Source organism: Vidua chalybeata, chromosome 4 (genome assembly GCF_026979565.1).
Source record: "Vidua chalybeata isolate OUT-0048 chromosome 4, bVidCha1 merged haplotype, whole genome shotgun sequence".
NCBI classification, from domain to species: Eukaryota; Metazoa; Chordata; class Aves; order Passeriformes; family Viduidae; genus Vidua; species Vidua chalybeata.
In genome coordinates, this window is record NC_071533.1 from 44556365 (window position 1) to 44577795 (window position 21431).

The window sequence follows — 21431 nt, forward strand, 5'->3', positions numbered from 1 at the left end:
TTCTTTAGCATCCACACTTGGGCTCCTCTAAACAGCTTTAGAATATTTTTACCAGGGGATAAATCAAAGTGTCATGCAGTAATCATCTTTGATAGACAAGAAAAAAAGTCTGTATCTAATTACTGAGTCCTACTACAGCAGATTTCTTTTTAATCAACCTATTCTAGTCTCCTTTACTAGACAGAAACCCACATCATCCAGAATAAATGGCCCCCTGATTACATGGTCTCTATGGCCTTACAGCTCTGTCCAGGTAGTTATTATCCTATCAAGGTTTCTATGACAACTTTCTTTGGTCACAATGGCCACCAAATAAAGCCATTCATTTAAATGAACACATTTTGGTTCAAAGGGAGATGCAATGAACTTTCACTTTCCGTCTTATTCTCCGTATTCTGAACGATACTCACAAGGGATTCCCAACTTCTTTAGCTGCATGTTTTATTCTCCAGTGGATTAAGGCTCCTACAAAGTGAAATCCACATTTCACTTGTGGAACAGTTCAGTGAAATCCAAAGATGTTGTCAGAACCGAATGGGAGAGAGGAAATAAATGAATTGCATGGAAATAAGATCACATGCACCAACTACATAAGAAGTGCCAGATACCAGGTTAACAAAAAAAAAAAAAAGATACCTCCTTTTTTCAAAAAGCACATGTATTCATTCACCAGCTGTGCTGCATCTCTCTTGAGGCAATATCATACAGGCAGAAAGAAAACACCATCCTGGAGAAGGATTTCTGAGAAACGCAAGGAGTTAGCAATTAGCTACAAATTGCTTAATTAATAAAGAACCAAATTATTATGCTAACTAATCTTGTGATTATAGACTGATTTAAGCATTGCTGATAAATATTATTATTAGTCAGCAATGCAGCCATATAATACAGTATTTCATTTGCTTTGGAAAAGATTAAACTGTAAGAAGTTAATGCTCTTTCTGATTTATGGAAATTTAATTGCTTGCCTCTTGTTACTGTTAGTAACCATGAGGTTAAATCACCTTTCCTTATTTTAAAGAAAAACAAATAGAGATTTAAAAAAAAATATTTCAGTTCTTAATGTCTCTCATGACAAAACTCTCCATTTTGTTGACATCTTGGGTTTTGTCTCATACTACAAAAACCACTTGGTTACCAATATTAGATTATACTAAGATGATGATCTGTAGGATTATAACAATGGTCCTTTGTGCTTTATATCTGTTTCCAGGTGTACGTACACACCATAATAACTGCCTACTTAAAATTATATTTCTGCTGGTTCATTTGATTTATACTGGATTTTAAAATACTTTTCCCTGAAAAATGAAAAAAAATCAAAAACTATTTTACATAGAATATTAAATGTTGCAAAGATATACTTTCTTAGGGAAGATGAAAAGGAGGAAAAACATATTAGTCATATCACAAAGCAAAACTAATATATTAATGTTGTGAATATGAGAGAAGACAATGGCAAAACTAAATCATAGCTTGTTACAAAGTATAAATCAATTTTTATATAATTTTCTTATGACTCTAGCAGATGGTCACCTTTCACATAATTGACTGATCATGGAGCCTGCTTTGCACTGGAGTCCCTGCCTGCTCTGTGGAATGCTCTATTGAGCACACCCTCAGCAAATTTGCTTATGACACCAAGCTGTGTGCTGCAGTTAACAGGCTGGTGGGAAGGGATGGTATCCAGAGGGACCTTGGACAGCCTTGAAAAGTGGGCCCGTGAGAGTCCAACAAAGTTCAACACAGCCAACTGCAAGGTCCTGCACCTGGGCTGGGGCAATTCAAAGCACAAGTACAGGCTGGGCAAGAATGGATTGAGAGCAGCCCTGAGAAAAAGGACTTGGGAGTGTTTGTGAATGAGGAGCTTGACATGACCTTGTAACATGTGCTTGTAGCCCAGGAAGCTAATCATATCATGGGCTTCATCAAAAGCAGAGTGGCCTGCAGGTCAAGGGAGTTGATTCTGCCTATTTTGTTCTTCTGAAATGCCATCTGGAGTGCTGCATCCAGCTTGGGGGTCGTCAAGAAAGACATAAGAAGGACACAGACCTGTTGGAGCAAGTCCAGAGGAAGTCCATGAAGATGATGAGAGGGCCGGAGCACCTTTCCAATGAAGATAGGCTGAGAGAGCTCGAGTTGTTCAGGTTAGAAAACAGGAAGCTCCAGGGAGACCTTAGAACAGCTTCCAAGTACCTAAAAGGGGCCTAGAAGAGAGACAGAAAGGGACTTTTTACACAGGCATATTGCAATAGGACAAGGGGGAATGGTTTAAATGGACAGAAAGCAGGTTTACATTTGGTATTGGGAACAAATGCTTTACTGTGAGGATGATCGCTCGCACAGGCTGCCTAGAAATGCTGTGGATGCCCCATGCCTGGAAGTGTTCAAGGCCAGGTTGGATGGGGTTTGAGTCACCTGGCCTTGTGGAAGGCATCCCTGCCCAGGGGGATGGATGCCCCCACAGCAGGGGGACTGGAGCTAGGTGATCTTGAAGGTCCTTCCAACACAAACCATTCTGTGATTATATGAAAAAAATACTGTTGACCTTTTCTTTAAGAACATTTTGACAGCAAATGCTTTTCTACAGGGTTTCCGAGATGCTATTCCACAATTATATAGAACCAAGGTGTTTGACAAAGACTGTAGCCTATTTCATTCAATGGCTTAATGACAGCTGGTCGGCTGAAAGCCACAGCACTTGGCACAACTGAACAAAGGTTCTTGCTAGAACCTTCTAGAAGTACAGGTGCCTACATTCTTTCTTAGACAATTAAAATAATTACTGATCACAACGCTCACATACAATAATGTATATAATACAATGTCTTAAAATATCAGCTATATTGTATTTTTGTATTGTAATTGTATGTTTTACATTGTATCAGCTCAATGTATTTTTCTGGGAAGTTTTATGACATTGTGTAAATGTACACGACTGACAACAGAAAATGAGTACCTAATAGATACCAATTTGAAAAAAATCAGTACTGTTTAAGTGGTATATTTAGGTGTTTAAGAGGGTAGGTGGCACTCTGAAGACACTGAGATTTTAAAAAGTTTGCATTAAAAAGGAGTGGGGTTTAGAACATTTTAGTAGCATCCAAGATTTTTTTTTTTACTATTAATGAACTATGGTCCAATTATAGTGAAAGCACAATTAGCAGTAATTCAACAAGAGTCCTTCTTGCAACATCCATCCCATTTGCTGGTCTTCATTCCTCCCCTTTTCCTGAATTAGCTCCCTCTAGTTACACAGAATCATTTGACTGATAGAATCAATGTAAGAAGTTTTGCTATTCTTTCAAGCCAGCCTTGTCACTGTAACAAAACAAAACCAGAGCTGTAACTTCCAAATAAATGAATGAATTTTCTGTGATGAGGTCCCTGCCTAGCTTCCTCCTTTTCTTTTTCTTATGAACTTTTACACCTGTTATCTCTTCTGATAGGCAACAAATGGGAGAGCAGATAAGTAAAAAAGAAAATGGAACAATTAAGGGAAAAAATAAGAAATTATGCAGGAGAAAAGCAATTATGTTATGTTGTGTTTTGTGGGGTACTAAAAATGCTTTAAGCTATGTCCTGCTGAACAATTCAAAACCTTAAGCAATTTTTGCATTTAGATCTGTTGAAAACTGGGACCAGAAAGACAGGGGTTAATTAGCCAGGAAGCAGGTACAGCTGAGACCCTGCAACCCAACAGCCAGTGCTGATACCTTGGTACAAGCACACTATATAAGAGAACAAGCCTCCTAATAAGAGAGAATGCATCTTTTTTTCATAGAGTAACAGCTTTTTTGACTACTTTGGCTTTGCTTGTGTTTTTTGTGACCTGCAATGGTAAGAATTTTCATAAGGAGTTGTTTGTTTTCTTAATCTGCTGGCACGTGTAATTTAATAAGAGGGTTTTATTCCCTTTTCCTCTGAAAAAAGTAGAAGAATATGGAGGTTGTCTTACAATAGCTGGTGTATTTATCTTTTTGCTGAGAAAGCAACAACTGCTGATTAGCAGAGGTACTAGCTAAGTTGTCTTGAGACTGAGTACTATAAAGTATGTTTAAAAAAAGTCAAATGTAAGAGAGCTGACTGGCAAGATCTGGGTTACTTGGTAGAACCGAAACAATTTGGCTCTAAACAGAACACAAAATTGTTTGTGCCCTGGGGCATCTTGCATGTGGTATTCCCAAACTTAAAATATATTTTTAAATAGAACAGGTAATTATCAAATTGTTTTCTTGTGTAAATACAGAATAACATGTAAAGGGGATGAAGAGAGACACTGTCCTATATTTTTTCACCAATGCAACATGAATATTCTTCTCCTGTTTGTTGAAAAAAGTGGTATTGACAAGCTTAAGACAATTGTTGGTCTCTAAACTGGGAAAGTGATCTCTGGATGTGGAGATTTGCATCTGTGCAGTCCTGTATGAGACTCTTGATAACTCTGGCTCTTTGTTTGGGGTTTGTTTGTTTTTTGGGGGTTTTGTTGTTATTGGCTTTGGTTTGTTTTTGTTTGTTTTTGTTTTTTTTTTTTTTTTTTTTTTTTGTTTTTTTTTTTTTTGTTCTTAGCTGGGGCTGTTTTTTAAGGCTTTTTCTTGTTTTGGGATATGAAGGATTTTTCCTTGAGGGAGGTATGTGGTATTTTTTTAAAAGCCATCTTAGCTAGCCAGTACTACTGAATGTTACCTGAGGAGTTCCTAGGAGGGGTGCCATATGGGCTCACAAGACAGAGGCAATGCCTATGTGTTTTTTGTCAGTATATTATGAAAAAAAGAATGCTTAAAGCTTGGGTTGTGCTGGTAACTAAGTTAGTGCCATACAAAGCTGTTAGACTACTATAAGTAGGTGACCAAATGTAGTTTCATTATACTCAAGAATATCCCTAAGAGTTGGTGGCATATCTCAAAAGTAGCATATCTCAACAGAGACAAAGCTTAAATTTACAAAATCTCAGCAAGGAACAGTGATGATGCTAAAGACAATATCCTACTGTGAAAGAAGTACTCATTACCTTTTGGGGCTATTAAGTAGGCTCCTTGAAGTTGAGGAAGCATGTCAGAACCATCCTGTGGTGTGAAATGTATTTTGGGCATACTGTATTTGTAGCTTTCCAGTGGAATCTATCCTAGTTGGGTTACTGCACTAAGAGCAGATTCAGCACTGTGAAAGGAGCAGAAAGCCCAAGACTACAAGGGGAAATGCCAGGCTCTGTTGTCTCCTACCACCATCCCAGTGAGAGAAGGGTTGTTTCCCAATAGTGGGCATAAGCCTGCCTTAGCCAGAGTCCTTGTCTTTGCACATGCTATAACCAAGGGTGAGGGCTTTAGACAGATTTTCCTGCTGTGATGCTTGTTTATGGTAGCTTATAGTAACAAGGCAGCTGAAAGGAAAATGGGATCACAGAAAACAGAGTAGGATGTCTTCTCAGTGCTCCCTATGTTGCACAACAGCATGGCACAGTAATTCCAGATGAGCATCACAGCTGACTGGTTCCAGACTGGAAAGAGTGGAGCTGTGGCAGCTTCAGTGCTGTACCTGAATTAATTAGTCATGTTTATAGACAGAAAGGGTAACTTATTTGGGAACAGACTGTGCTAATGCTACACAGCCCTAGGCACTGAAGCTGTTAGCTGGGAATGGCACGGTGAGAATATGTGGTGTTTTGTGTTACTAGCTAGCAGAAGTTTACTGTACTGCTACGCTAGAAGCCATATGGAGTGGAAACATCTGAGCAGGTCTGAGGGAAGAATTTTAAATATGAACACAAGTCTAAAGTTGATGTTATACTTTAGTACTGCCTTTAAGACTTCATTAAACACAGTTTTTGTTGCTTTTAATGTTTTGTGGTTGCTAGGGTGCCCAGAAAAATGCAAGCAGAAAGGTTCCTCACAGAAGTTGCTAAATATAATTGGATTGTTCACCCTAAACCATATACTCAATCCTCAAGTTTAGGGACTCTCACAGCAATAATGGCTATAAAAGTTATGATTTGCAAATGGTTTATTGGAAAATATAGACTACTGCCCATCAGGATGTTAAAACACAAAACTGGATTCACCCTGCCCTGAAGACCTTTGCCTGTCAGTTATAGCCAGCAATTCTGTGTCTCTCAGATAACAGGAATATAATCAATTCCCCCAACTGAGCTGCTAAGTTTCTGACTCACTCTATCCTAAACTGAAGTGACTCAGAGCCACAATTTTCTATCTCCTCACCACATTATTTGTCAGGGGAGGAAGCCAAAGCATAGGTACTTGAGAAAATGTTAATACCATCAGCCAGAACTTAGGGGATGCATATTATTTCATTATTTGTATTGACTGTCACCCTAATATCCACTTACAGCAGAATGTGCTCTCAATGTGAGGAAACTGTCCCATGACAACAGGGCCCTGAGGTTCTGACACTGAAGACTGGGAGGTGATGTGTATTAATACAATATGAAAGACATGTCAGTCTTAGGAGTTATTAATGGTAAAACAATGTATGAAGGGTTTGTATTGCTGGTAAACATGTTTATCAAGTGTTTCTTCTTGCATATCAGAAATATGAAACCTCACAAGGGGTGTCTACAAAGTAGTCATTGATTTTAAATTACTTGCTATTTAGATTACTTTTATTTTTATGTATCAGACCAAAAACTTTCCTTTTTCATTTATTGCCTCCAGTGGTACCAACTTGACTTGATACTATTTTTTTCCTCCTTACCTGTATGCAGTATTTTGTACATATGCAGGCAAGAGTTTAAAGTGAAAATTATAGATTAAGAGAACTAGAATACCTATATATGACAAAAAACATAACCCCAGAAAAATATAGTACCTAGATTGCCTGGTTCAATCTATCCTGGGTCCAATAGCTGACCAGAAATAAAACTGGATTAGACTTACTAACTCCATGCTTTACTTTCCCAAGGGAAAGCATTGTTTTGGATAGGTATTCAGACTAGCAGCCCTTTTATAGGAGTAGATTCTTACAGGAAAACTCCTAAACTTCCTGGGATAATGCATTCAGATGAACTGTGCCTCACTGTACTTCAAACATACATAGCTGTACTTCCAAGTAAACCAGGCAATTTATAACAGTACATCTATGGCCATCTGCAAAATTTAACTGGTGCTTGTGGCAAATAGTCCTACATAAATTGCAGTTCTGTACAACCACAGGACTAACAAGTAATTTCAATGCAGAATAGTGTAGATGCTCTGTGTTTCAAGCACTCATAATTTATGCGATCAGAATGGTTTCCCTGTATTCAAATTAGAGAAGAAAGAAAGGGTTTGGCTTGCAGTAAAATACTACTGCCACCATGAAATCAAAGTCTACTGCTAGCTGCCAGATCTAAATAATAGTTGTTCAAATGCTGCATTACAGCAGTATCAAGCTGTCAGTTTACACTCTTGTCAAGAGCAGTTACTGCAAGGCTCACCGAATTGATCCCTAAATAACATTAATTTATATTCTAAAATATTTATCTAACTTCAAGTCCTTCACAGAAAGACTACTGTGTATCTTCACCCATATTCCTTTTTAAACATTTGTAATGCAAAGTATCCTGAAGCCTCTAGGCTGTCTCAGGAAATACATGTCCTGCAGTATTCTGATCAATTTTCTCCCAGTTATGACTCTCCCCCTGCGCTGTATTCTTTCATTTATCCTGGTATATGTAGCCTTCCTTGCAGAATTGCAAGGGGAGCTGGCAGGGATCCAGGACAACCTGTCAGCACAAGCAGCGGTGAGGTGATGAGTCAGCAGAGGCACTGTGTGTCTTTGCGCTCTGCTGCAGCACCGCCCACTCCCAACCCTCCCGGAGATAAGTCTTGGCTTTGACCTTGAAAAGTGCCCACAGCTCCTGTACATCCTTATTTTGATAAAAGGGAGGATGTGTCCTTCAGTGAACCTGAAAATGTGGAGTTGCCCTACAGAAGCTAATAACCCAAGGAACAAGAAGCTCTGTGTGATCTGAGGATTATGTGAGGCTTAACCTGAGAACAAGGCTGGCAGTTTTGTAAAGCAATTCGTTAAGAACCATCACATAAACTGCAGTGTTAAAACTATTTTAAAATAGCATAATTTCACTGCATTTGTGCCACACTGCATTCAGTACATCCCCAATGTGATAGCTGCACACAGAAAAATCCAGCAGCTGCTACATACTGTGATTACATAGAATAAAATAAAATTATCTAGGGTTAAGAAATAAGATGTCCACATTGAAAGGACATCAATGTGGCCACTGAATATCTGTATTCAGATATTTTTGTCTTCATTCTTTATACTGCTTTTTTAATAAAAAGAATTTAAATGGCTCCCTCTTGTGTCAAGAGAAATACAGTATCATTTTGGCAAAAAAACTAGTCCTTGAGCAGAAATTAGGTTTTATCTATGTTTATACTGCAGAGTCTAGTTATCAGTATGTTGTGGTGCTGGAGGAGACTGAACACATGTATCCCTTGCTGCTCAGGTACTCTTTGAAACTACCTAAAATAAGTAACATAAACAGTTACCTTTCAGCTGCACATGATGAAGGGTAGGGAAAAATAGCTTGTCAACCATATGTATTGCACCCCATCTAATTTGCCAATGCAGTCTAGACTAGATAGATATCTTGTCTTGGAGATCCTTGTCCTTAAAGATCTTTAACATCTCAGTACAGAATACCTGGATCAGTGTAGCTTAGTTTACTTGGGGTGTTTTTCACAGGTGAGCAAATCTTCACCTTGTAAGGGGTGGGAGGAAAGCAATGAACTGTGACAGAAAGCTCTGAGCATGAAAGAGTCACTGAATAGCAATGAGGAAGTAAAAATCTGGTTTCAACAACCCTGCAAGTCTTCTTTCCTTCTTTCTACTACCTGCTGATAAAGTTTATTGTTCTGGCTTTTGAATCATGAAAGCTTTTTCCACAATAATTAATACTCATAAAACGCTGAAATTGAAAACTGAGAGGGTTTATTTTTGTGGTTTTGGTGGGGTTTTTTTGGTTTTTTTTGTATGTGTTTTTGTTTTGTTTGTTTGGGTTTTTTTTTTTTTTTTTTTTTGCATAGCATGGGGCATACTTTGGTAACTTTGGATATTAAGCAATAGTCTTGGAAATTAACATAGAAGAGGAAAAATACTTATAGGACACTAAAGTCTTGATAACCTCAAGAGGCAAATAAAATGTATCGGGAAATATGTGTGTACACGGGAAGTGTGTACACAATAGCTTTTGAGAAAGCAGGTCTGAAAAGCTTTGTTTCAGGGAAACATGCTTCAGTTCTGTAGTTTCTCACAAAATCTCTTCCTGTAGTTATAAATTAACAAAACAAAAACAATCTAAACAAAAAGAAACTAGGCCCACTTTGGAGTGGGACTAATCATACTGATGACTGGAGAGCTTGATAAAGCTACTTTGCAGATAATTATCTTGAGATAATCTCAGTTTATCCTGATTCAGAAGTCTGGTGGTACACACACAGCAAGCTATGTTTTGTAGTTTGAAGGGGAGGCTTTAAAATATCGTATTATGAATTCTGCTGCAGCCATTTATCCTTTGTAAAAAGTCTTCCTTGTTACAGCCTTACAGGTTGTTATGAGAATAAATGAAAATATGACTACCAATATCAAATTCTTTTCAAATCTAGGACTTCATATCCTCCTCCAAATAATTTGTTCTTACTTCTCATACAGAAGGAGTTACCACTTGTTCACAGAGACAAAAAATTACTATGGTGGACAGAATGATCATTCAGTAACTTAGCATTTCTTGTTTAAGGGCCTCTCCAGTGGCATCCCACAATCTACTTCCATGTTTCAGAGAAGAACTTAACTGAGGGTAGACTTAACTGAAGAGAAACTAAAAGGGTTTATTGAATCTAAAGCATGTACTTTGGTTCCAAACTGCTGTTTGGAAAAGATCTCATCAGCTGCCACCTGGGACTAGATACATCTAAACTAAAAAATACTCTTTTTATATATCCAGCTGTGCAAAGTTACTTTTCTGAACACAACCACCATCACAATCTCAATGGAACTGAGCTACCTGCCTCATATTCCAAGCCTGAAAAGACAGAATGAGGTAACTGGGCATTTCATTACCTATTTCTTTTGAGGTACTCATTCCAAAATTGTTTGGAAGGTACTTTAAAAAAATTGAGTTGTACTATATATGTACACACATAAAAGTATTTTAAAAATCACATTTTGTCTTAAGTACGGCCAAACACTGCTACTCTTAACCATTAATCTAACGGCTGGGGTACCTGCCTGGAAAGTGTAAGAGACCAGGATTCTTAGATGGAGAGCATTTTGTGTTCTCCTTCCTGGATTATACATTTTTTTTCTCTCCTGGGTTATTTCCAAACTATGGGCTGTTCTAGAGGAGAGGTGCTCTTGGAGTCTTTAACAGCTTGTGTAGAGAAAAGAATAAAAAAAATTGATTGATCAGTAGAGCTCATGAGTTGTATCTTCTGTGGTAAAAATCACTCCAAGTTAGGCTTTAGACACCTAGCACTAAGTGTAGGAGTATTTTTCTAGTCAGTTTGCATTCTTTCCAGTATTAGTGTGCCTTGTGAGGTATTGGCATATTTAAAATGGGGCCACTACAAATTTATTACATGCTTACTTTACTTCTGTTTCAATGCTGTATTGCAAAATATTACAAGAGGCAGAAGTCAATCTCTTTAAAGGTGGAAAACTTTGAAAAGCTGCTGTTTTCTTCTTGACTCAAAGTAAAGGTAGATGCTTTCATTCTGACCTTATTTACTTGTTTTTCCTTTGGGTGACGTTTTCTCTAGCCTCCACTGTGACTAGGTTTTGTTTACTAAATTATGAGTGAGACTCATAATTTAATTTTAGAAAGCATTTCCCAAAGAAACCTCAGGCCAGTACTCTTGACACTTTTCAGAAAGAAAATTAGGTTTGTGGTTTCTTAGTAAGCTTTTGTGCCTCGTTTCTGCTTAACCTCAGGCAATGAAATGTAAATTGTTAAACAAGGTTTGGATGTGAAATTTAATAGACCTTCCTTGTGTATGCAGGATTTTGGTAAGCAAACAACAGGTATGCTGATTTAAACAATAATTTTTCCATCTCAGGAAAGGAAACTTTGATGCAGACTTTGTTCTGCATCTACATCATAGCAAACCTTGCTGTTTTATGTACAGGCAGTACCATCCATCAGTCAGGATCAAGTTTCCTGTGACTTGTGTGCAAGTCTTAAAAGTGAATGCTGTAACCTGAAGTAACATCATCGAGCTTTTGTGTGAGTCATACAACTGTCAGGTGGCTGAAACACACTGCAGTTTATTCCTAGACCTAAGCTAACAATATATACCATAGCAAATACTTACAGCCTTAACATACTGCAGGATAAAAAGATCTCACAGTGATTATTTATGCCACACATGCATCTTTCTTTCTGGTAGGCACCGTGAGCTCACCAATTCCTGTAGCTTAACAACATAATGTTTCTTTAAATAAATCCACTGTGATCTCACTTACTGAAACAAAAAAAAAAAAAAGGTGAAGGTTTATATATAACCACCTTCCCACTGCTGCCTCCTGTGCCGCTGGTTTTCCAGGCCCTCTCCTATGCGAAGCACTTGAGCAGTGTAAGCGGATGTTGCATAATGTGATTATGGGCTCCTCTACACTGAGGAACGTGTCCCACTTGTGGCATGTTACACACAGCTGCCTCGGTTCTTTCATTGAACAGAAACTGTGAAGCTGCTTTTATATTCCTGGCAGCTGTCAATTGCTAAAACAGAAGATTAGGGGGTTGAGGTTCGCGGGTTTTTTTTTGTGGGTTTTTTTTTTTACTGAAAATCTGTATTGCTTCCTCTCTCTCATGCCTTTAGCTCTGAAGGAGATGATTATATTTCAGGTCATCTCTTCCTCTGTCTGATCCCAGTACACCATCCGAACTCATATTACAGGAATTTGCACGTATATGTAAGCAGCATTATAAAAACTCAGCTTCGAAAGAGTATCTCTGCGGTGTATCTACCGCTGAGGGAACATGGCGGTGAGTTCCCGACTTGTCTCCAGCACCAGCCGCATTCGCCATCCGGGCTGGACTGCGCCCCTTGTGGTGCCCCGTCGCTGTCCCCTAGGTCGCCGCTGTGGCGGAGGTGCCACACCGGGGGTGCCGGCGGCCCCCGCCCCTCACAGCCCCTCGCGGCAGCCGCGCGGGGCCGGGCCGGCTCCGACGCTGGCGCGGGGCTGCGCAGGCGCGGCGGGCGCGCGGGATGCGGGCGGCGGGAGCGCATGGCAGGTGGCGGGAAGCGGAGGCCGCGCGGCGCGGCGGGACCGGCCGGAGAGCAGGTGGGGCGGGGGGCAGCGGGGACGCGGCCGGGGGCGGCGGGGCTCCCGCCTCCGAGGGCCGCCGGCCTGCACCGGCGCGGGTGCCTTCTGTGTCTGTCGGCTCTCCGTCTCCTTGCCCCTCGTTCTGTTTTGCTCGGTGGCTTTGGGGACAGTCACAGGGCCGCTCCTCCACCCGGCCGTCTCGCGGGGACCGCCACGCTCGAGGTGCGCTGGGCCCGCCGGCCGCCGCATCATCCCGGCGCGAGCGCGCTGGGAACGGGGACACGCGCCGCGACCCGGCTTACCTGGCGGCGGCCCTGCTTCAGAGATCAAGTGTCCGCCGCATTGCCTTCTCTTAAGAACAAGAAAAGAAACCTTATTGTTTATTTATTTATTTTACTTTTTATATTCATTCAAATGCGGGGGTAACGATTCCTACCAATTCATGGAGACTTATGTGGGAATGGGGTGGTTTGCGGCTGCTGCCCCAGTAGAGTGTGCCCGTATGGCTCATTTCCTAGCCTGCTTCAGCTCACGTTACATCATTTTTAAAAGCAACTTCACCTCTAAGCTGCTTCTAAAATGCTGCACTGAAAACTCCAGTTGTGATGTTGAATAGCACAGTAGTTAAAATAGAAGAGACCAGAGGATTTTTGCTGTTTTCTTTACTTTGACAAGAAAAAATAGTATTCCTACTTTCAACTGTCTGTAAAACACGTAAACATATTGTATGCTGTCTGCAGTGTGATTGGAAATGGTCATTTTAGAACAATAGAATTAGATTAAACTTTAGGATTGCTTGCTCCTTTGCTTAATTAACGGAAGTGCTTCTGTTGATTATATTGAGCCATTAATATCAAAGTAGTAGTTTGCTACTGCAGACATGTTTAGTACATTTGTCAGACTGTACTTTTAATGGATTCAGTCCAAAATAGATGTGCTAGGTTGTATATATACTGCTTTAACTAACAAACCTGTCCTAATGGATCTAATCTTTGTTACTCCATTAGTATAAAAGTTTTGTAGACTCCTTTGGTAGAGCTGAGAGAAAGTAACTAAACTCTGTTTTGGGTTGGTTTTTTTTGTTTTTGTTTTAATTTACAGAGTGAAAAAAATGGAGCTGTCAAGAAGAGAAGATCAAACCAGGCAGATATTCCTGATAGTCTTTGCCAAGAAGCAGAAACATGCTATCGGCTTAGACTGCCTGAGGACTTCTACCAGTTTTGGAAGTTTTGTGAGGAACTAGATCCTGAGAAACCAAGTGGTGAGGTTTTAAATTTTGCCTCTTCTAACTTTCACTCCCGAAAGCAGCCTGAAAGCAGGCAAATTGGAGTTGGTCAGATGAATTTTAGTGAAGCTTCAGCTTTTCACTTGAGATGGAGAATATTTACATGAGTGTGAACTAAAACACTGGCTATAATCACCAAGATGTACACTTCAGGCTTTCTAAAATGTAACTACTGAAGTTGTGCAATGTAAAGAGACTAAATGTGGTCTAAATATGCCTTTCTTGCAGGTGCATTTAAAATGTTTAGTATGGAACTCAGGTTTCCTCATGTCTCATGTTAAATCCCAATCAAAAGCTAAGCACCACACAGGCACTTGCTCACTCCCCCTTGGTGAGACAGGGGAGAGAATCGAAAGGGTGAAAGTGAGGAAAACATTTGGGTTGAGCTAAAGACAGTTTAATAGGGAAAGCAAAAGCCACAAGCAAAGCAAAACAAGGAATCACCACCTCCTGTGTGCAGGCAGGTGTTCAGCCATCTCCAAGAAAGCGGGTCTTCGTCATGCTGAGCATGATGCCATATGCTATGGAATATCACTTTGGTCAGTTGGGATCAGCTATCCCAGCTGCATCCCCTCTCAACTTCTTGTGTACCCGCAGCCTCCTCGCTGGTGGGTTGAGAGGTTGAAAAGGCTTTAACTCAGTGTAAGTGCTACTAAATCTGGATTTCAACCTCTTCAAGTTTATTATATAACAGAATATGGCATCACTGTGTGCTCTAGAAATGGCCATCTCTTGCAGAGTCAGAATGATTTGGGTTGGAAGGGACCTTTAAAGGTGATCTAGTTGAGCCCCCTACACTGAGCAGGGACATCTTCAACAGAGCCAGTTTGCTCAGAGCTGGATCCAACCCAGACTTAAATGTTTCTAGGTCATCCACCGTGTTTCTGGGCAACCCGTTCCACCACCTGAATCATACCACTTTTTTTTTCTTGTGTTTAATCTGAATCTACCCCGTTTTAGTTAAGAACCATTACCCCTTGTCCTCTTGCTACAGGCCCTGCTAAAATGTTTGTCTTTACCTTCAGTACCTAAAGTACTGAATCCTTTTGTTCTCCAGGCTGAACAACCTAGCCCTCTCAGCCCATCTTTATAGGAGAGGTGCTCTAGGCCTCTGATCATATTCATGACCCTGTTCTGGACCCACTCCAACAGGTCCATGACCTTGCTGTGCTAAAAACCCTGGAGCTGGATGTAGCACTGAGGTGGGGGCTGAGCAGAGTGGCAGAATCCCCTCCCTGGCCCTCCTGGCTGCACTGCTTTGGATGCAGCCCAGGCCACATTTGGCTTTTTGGGCTGGGAGTGCCTGTGGCTGGGTCATGTCCAGGCTCTCGCCTACCAGCATCCCCAAGTCCTTCTGGGCAGGGCTGCTCTCCATCTGTTCATCCCCAGCCTATGTTGATACTAGGGGTTGACCCAGTATCTTGACCCAGGTGCAGAACTTTCCAAGACCACTTGGTCTTGTTAAACCTGAAGAGATTCCCATGGGCTCAATTCTTGAGCTTGTCCAGGTCCCTTGGGATGGCATCCCATCCTTTAGGAGTGTCATCTGCAAATTTGCTGAGGTTTGCTGATCCAGTCTTGTGTAATTGATAAAGATGAATATTAAACAATACTAGTCCCAGTACACCGATCTCCATCCTGACATTGGACTGTGGCTGGATGGCTACTTTTTATTAAAATGTAATAACTCTTCAATGAAAACTATCTGGACAAAACAATTCTTAGCTTTCCTTGTATAGTGAATAGTGTTTGACTGAATTTATGGAAACTTTCGATACCTGAGCAACACCAGAACTTACCCGTCTAAATGTGCACCTGATTCGTGGTTTGCTTTTCAGATGCACTTGTGTCAAGTGTTGGACTTAAGCTGGTTGGACCATATGATATTCTTGCTGGAAAACACAAAAAAGCAAAATCAACAGATGTGAACTTCAATCTTCATTGGAGATTCTTCTATGATCCCCCAGAATTTCAGACTATACTTGTTGGGGATAGCAGAACACAGTATCACGTGGGATATTTCAGGTATTTATCCTGTGTGCTCTTGTTCCACTACAACTATGCATAGCTTTTGTCCTCTTTTTCCACAAAATGTAACTTGTATGCTATCACCAAGCAAGAATCTTTCTTTTTTTGTAGTAGGACATTAACAAGTGGCTTTATCTTTTTATTAAAAAAGTTTGCAGGAACCGGAGTTCAAGTCTAGATTTAAATATTTATTAATCTGCCTCCTCCAGCCATCCAGAGCACCTTCACGCACTAATCTTTAACTTTTGCCATGATACTGAGAAGAAAGCCAGGTTACCAAAGGGAAATGTGTATTCTTTCTGCATGTATGGATACAAGCTCTTTTCAAGGCTTGCTGTAAGATTTTAGCGCTTTAGATCTAAGGGCACTTCTTGGTGGGATTCTGAAGGAGATGGCAGCATAGTGAGGAGGCAAATTTAGTTTTACTTTGAAATAGGAGAAATGGACACTGCTTGACTATTTTGTGTGTACTTTTTCATCAATAGGGATGTGCCAGATGAACTCCCAGTGTGGGTTGGTGCAAATGAAGCGAAGAAGGGTTGTGTGATTTCACAAGTTGGTGATAATATCTTTGCTGCAGTCAAGTAAGGTTCATATTTACTTTTACTTAAAAAGAACAGAATAGAGAGAAATTGTTAATTGGGAGGTGGGATGTGGAATAATGAAGCTAACTTATTATATGTCTTTCTTAAGAAACCCTCACTTATTTTCTGCCCCTGTTGGCAAGTTTTAAGATGCTCTCAAAAGCCTTTGTAGGCTTTTTAACAGTGCTTTCCTTTCAGAACTAAAATAAATAAGTGTTAATTGCATCATTCTTTAAGTATATTGGCAGTGACAGGCTCTAAATTGGAAAAAATATCCTCTGGGTATGTTAAAATAATTTTGTAAGTAGAGAAAGGGCATCTCAAGCAGTGGTGAAGGAAATCCGAGTATCATAGTAAATTAATAACATCTGGCTCTTATTCTTGTCTACATAAAAATACATTATTTTTGTATATAATTAATATCTACAAGAAGTACCATTTCTGCCCTGTGGCAGGATAACACTGACATGGATATGTAGTTCAGTTTGATTCATGGAACTTTACATGTTCCTGCATCAGGAATGTAAACAACTGACCTCATCCCTGCTGGTTAAAAATGGAAAGCTCTCTAAGGACAGACACGTGTCAGTCAGTGAAAGCAGACTGAAGAATGGCTTCTGCAAAAGAACCCTTGTGCACTGCAGAGTTAAACGAGGACATTTGTTTTGAAAGTACCATGAGGAGGCTCATAAATATGTATTTGTGTGCATGACTTGGATGACAAATGGTGTATATGGCATGGGAACAGCAAACTGAATTCTTAAGATAGAAAGATGAACAGTTACTGAGGCTGGGAGAACCTTCAGCACCTGCAGATTGCATAAGCTAGATTGTAATGCAGGTACAGATAAGAAAAGCCCAAGTACTAGATGTGCCAAACTATTTTCTTGCCTCTTCTTAAGAGGCTTGCATTTTCAAGTCTCTATATAAAGAAACACAGGACTGCTAATCTTTGTGGTTAAGATCTAGAGGTTTAATGTTTAAAAGGCTATTTTTTTTTTTTTTTGTTTTCTTGACATGTTTCATCTGTTTGCAGATTATTTTTGTCAAAAAAACTTAAGGAAGTGTCTGATAAAAAGAAAACTGCTGTTTTGAAAGACATAGATGAAAAGCTAACAAGAACAGCAAAAGAACTGGGTTATTCTCTGGAACAGAAAACCCTGAAGATGAAACAGAGAGATAAGAAAGTATGATTTTCCTCATCTATTGGACAGAGCTAAGTTGTGTTAAATTCTTTTCATTTACTTGCTGTTTGTGTTTTTCCATCCTTCTAGTCAGTAAGTATGCTACATTAGGACTTTCCAAAGGTAACCAGCTCTCTATAAAACTTCAAAAGAGGGAAGATTACTACAAGTGTGTTCCGAATAATAGGATTTAATAAAAACACTTTACTCTTATAAATCATAGCTTGGTATTCAATTAAAAATGAAACAACAAGAAACAAGCCACCACCAAAAAACTCAGTAAGCACAGTAGTCTAAAAACTGGAACAAATAGAGGCCATGGAGGAAACTGCTTTGAAGATTGTTCTAAATAGCGGGGTTGGATCTGTTAGAAACAGGACCATTAAGGATAATATGGATGATAATAACAGATTTTTTTGCATACCTATTAAAAATAATTACAGTAGGGGTCTAAACAAATGTGGTACAGTGCAACACAACTGGCTACAAGGGTTCCTAGAATTCAGAATGTCACTGAAATGGCATTTCCAGTTTTTTCAAACTTCAATGCTTGAAATTAACTGCAATATAATTTGAAACTAAGTTGATGTCCTGGAGCCAGGACACCATCTTAGGTTTGACCACCAGCAGTCAGGTGTTAGTGTTTAATGAGGTGAGTTAATTTTAGGTCACAGTACTGTCTTACGATGCTATGTTCCATTTTCTGTCTCTTTGTTCAGGTGGTGACCAAAGCATTTCATGGAGCTGGCCTAGTTGTTCCTGTAGACAAAAATGATGTTGGATACAGAGAACTTCCTGAAACAAATGGTAAACATCTTGTTTATTGTATCACTCTGCTTTTTTTAAGTACATGACCCTCAGTAAAAAGCAAACTGCATTCATGTTTTCTACTTAAAAATTTTGACTGATGGGAGTAAAATGTAGACGTCCTAACCATCACACTTGACCTCAAAGTATTGCCATTAAAGGAACCAGATGAGACCCAATGAAAACATGCTAAATCTGCGAAAAGAATACCTGAAGTAGTAGTTTAGATTATATTTTCTTTTGTGCTGTCAAAGCCATGCAGGAAGTAGATCAAAAAGCTAATCTACATTCAGGGATGTGTGGATTTATTTCTTATCCACCCTCTTCTTCCAGTGTCGTTTTAACCAGAATCAGTTCCTTGATGAAATTTCATTGCACAAGTGCTTGCCTGCCTTTGTGAGGAACTGAGTGGGATGGGCATGGGGCAAGAATAAGCTTCCAAGGAAAGGGGGAACTGCTTCACCAGCAGTTCAGAGTGTGCCCCCTTACCTTACATGTAAGCGTGACACATGAGTGTAGTTTTGACACAGAATACTTCTGTGCAGTATTAAATTTATTTAAACATCTAAATATCTGCTTTTGGTTTTTTGCAGCTAATCTTAAAAAAATTTGCAAGGCCATTGTTGATGCTCCAACTGATGAGGAAAGAGTGAAGGCATTTGCACCCATTCAAGAAATGCTGACCTTTGTTCAGTTTGCTAATGATGAATGTGATTATGGAATGGGGTATGAGCTGGGCATGGACCTATTTTGCTATGGATCACATGTGAGTACTACAACAATCAAACTTCACAAAATTATGCATTATTTTATACATGGGCTAGAAGTTGTTCTGCTGTAGATTAATTATCCCTTGGAATCGTAGAGGTCTGTGAGAATATTCTTAATTCATGAAGGCTGTTAAAAAGTCACCCAGCATCATTCCACGTTGAATTTAAAATTGTGCTCATGAAGGCCCAATCCTCCAATCCAGAAGTGGAGTGTGAAGGGCTGATCCAAATGCACTCAATAGCTGGAGTCCCCTGTCCCCAGCTACTTGTATAGGCACCCATATTCAACCAGATCAAGAAACAGCCTGATGCTTGTAGTAACCCCAGCTGGAAGAATGTGAGCCCGGGTCAGCTGCCTGGCTGTACTGCATAGGGCACCTCCCACCTGGAGTCTCCTCCCTAGTTCTCTGCTAACAGTGAACATCATCAGTAAGGGGATTGAATTAATATCACTTATTGCACAGAAAAATTATATTTAATGCTTTTTGTTCTGTATTAGCTACTGGCCTGCTGATGAAAAGGGTCATGGCTGTAATTAGTAAATAGCTAGAAAATAGCACATGAAGTTTCAACATCAACCTAATATGAATGGATCATCATAGAAACACCCCTGCAAAACAGCTGCTTCTAGCAAAACTAGTATTGGCTAAGTGGTGCTCCAGAGTATCATGGGAAAAATAAGTTTTTCAATACCAAATGTAGGCCCAAAAAGCTGTGCTGAACACTGATTAAAATACTTAGCCATTGAAATGTATGAAAACTGACTGCTCTTGCCATATGCTGTTAAATTACTAATGTGTTTCTTAGACTTCATGCCCTTCTCTCTTTACAGTATCTGAAAATGTGTGGTATTTTTCTTCAATATCCTGTTCATTTAGAGCCCTTCTTTCAGAGACTAGGCTGCTTCAGCTGCTTAAATCTTTTTTATTACGGGAAGGTCAGTGAAGGAAATGGTTCCTCCTATTTTTCTGAGTAGGTGGAGCCAAATACTTATTTTCCAAGCTTTGTGCTTCTCAGCACATGAGCTTAACCACTGACAAAGTCCTGCAGTGTAAAATTGTGTTTACAGTACTGTCATGTGTCTTGTCTGTTTTACGCTGCAGCTGGGAACACCTCTAACTTTGCAGCTGTTTTCTAGAATAAGAAACCTTCATCTTCTGGTTTAAACAGAAGAAACAGTGGCTTCACACATAAGTTTTGCTCAGTTAGGTCCCTGCCTTTCTTGGAGCTCCTACTTGGAGCTGTTTTCCAGTTTTGACTGGAGTCTTCCTGGCCATTTGCTTACAGAGCCAGAGAAACACTGACACCTTATCTTGTAGCCCAAGACATAGCAAAGAACTTGAATCGTCCCCTTTGTTTGACAGATACAATGGAATTACGTGTACAATAATGATTGCAAATGCTAAATCTGCTCTGATGTTTATACTTTTGAAGTTCTTAAATGATTACTGTAAGTACCGCTGTAATACCATCAAACTGCAGTGTGGGACAAGACATGGGACTGACAGGATAGGGGACTTCACCTGCAGGCCCCAGCTTGCAATGCTGTAGTGAGTGGGATCATCATCTCTTGCACTGCTAACACTCGATTTCTCTCTCACTGCGGCAGCTCAGGCATCCTGCCTGCCCTTGCTGTGGCTGTCACAGGTGTAGCATGAGGACGTGCTCAGCTATTTTGGGAGGGCTTGAAGGACGCAGTGTGAATGGGGCAGAGCCAGGAGATGGGGCTACTCCCGGAATTAACAAAACAAATAAGGCCAAGGGCGGCTCTTGTTTTTGCTTCTTTCCTGCAGTACTTTCACAAGACGGTGGGCCAGCTGCTGCCCCTGGCTTACACCCTGCTGAAGAGGAACCTCTTTGCCGAAATCATCGAGCAGCACCTGGGAAACCGGCGGGAGGAAGACCTGGATCAGCTGGCGCTCTGAGCCGGGCACGGGGGCTGCAGCTGGGGGCGGCCCTGCGCGCCCGGGACTGGGCTTGACTTTGTGTCTGTGGGTTTTTTTGTACTCGGTGGCGGTGTCCCCCGCGGTCAGTAAAGGTTTTCTAAGGAACGCGCTGCTTCCCGATGCTGGCTGCGCACGGCGGGCCCGGGACGGGGAGCGGGGCTGCCCACGGGCGGAGCTGTGGGACTGACACGCCTGCCTGGCCCTGCCCAGCAGGCCCCGGGAGCCAAAGCCGGGCCGGGGCTGCTGATCCAGGGCAGGACGGGGAGAACGGGTCGCTGTCCGACACTGCTCGGAGCACCTGCGGGCACCGTGCACGGCGGGGCCGCTGGGGCTTGGGCACCATCGCCCCTGTGCCATATGCGAACGTCCCTGCTCCATCACCCATCCAGGTGATGGTTCTTCCCTTTTGCGTTTCCCCAGTTGTGTCCCACCACTCAGGTATAGCATTCCCTTCAGTGGCAAAGCACTATCCCTGCTCCTGCGTTGGAGCTGGTTCAAGTGGGAGGAAACTGATGGGATGAAAGAAATGCTACCTGACATTACAA

At 40.8% G+C, this 21431-nt stretch overlaps 1 protein-coding gene and 1 long non-coding RNA gene across 2 annotated transcripts; one reads left to right on the forward strand and one right to left on the reverse strand.

The window, feature by feature from the left end:
- Nucleotides 1–645: 645 nt before the first annotated feature.
- Nucleotides 646–12167, reverse strand: LOC128787080 (uncharacterized). Its single transcript, XR_008430566.1, has 3 exons — nucleotides 11522–12167; nucleotides 2053–2207; nucleotides 646–741 (listed from the first exon to the last, which is right to left on the reverse strand). It is a non-coding gene; the product is annotated as an uncharacterized LOC128787080 (long non-coding RNA).
- Nucleotides 12168–12223: 56 nt separating this feature from the next.
- On the forward strand, nucleotides 12224–20991 carry LOC128786643 (histone PARylation factor 1). The gene is made up of 8 exons (XM_053940039.1): nucleotides 12224–12300; nucleotides 13384–13543; nucleotides 15406–15592; nucleotides 16081–16179; nucleotides 17216–17366; nucleotides 18083–18170; nucleotides 18764–18936; nucleotides 20734–20991. The coding sequence occupies exons 1-8, from the start codon at nucleotides 12244–12246 to the stop codon at nucleotides 20863–20865; spliced, it is 1047 nt and encodes a 348-aa protein (XP_053796014.1). The 5' UTR covers nucleotides 12224–12243; the 3' UTR covers nucleotides 20866–20991.
- The last annotated feature ends 440 nt before the right edge of the window (nucleotides 20992–21431 follow it).

Excerpts from the sequence above, each read along its gene's own strand:
- LOC128786643 (XM_053940039.1), top strand. The coding sequence starts at position 12,244 with ATGGCAGGTGGCGGGAAGCGGAGGCCGCGCGGCGCGGCGGGACCGGCC. Across the intron at positions 12,301-13,383 it reads CGGGACCGGCCGGAGAGCAG|AGTGAAAAAAATGGAGCTGT; the intron begins GTGGGGCGGGGG and ends TTTAATTTACAG. Across the intron at positions 17,367-18,082 it reads TGAAACAGAGAGATAAGAAA|GTGGTGACCAAAGCATTTCA; the intron begins GTATGATTTTCC and ends CTCTTTGTTCAG.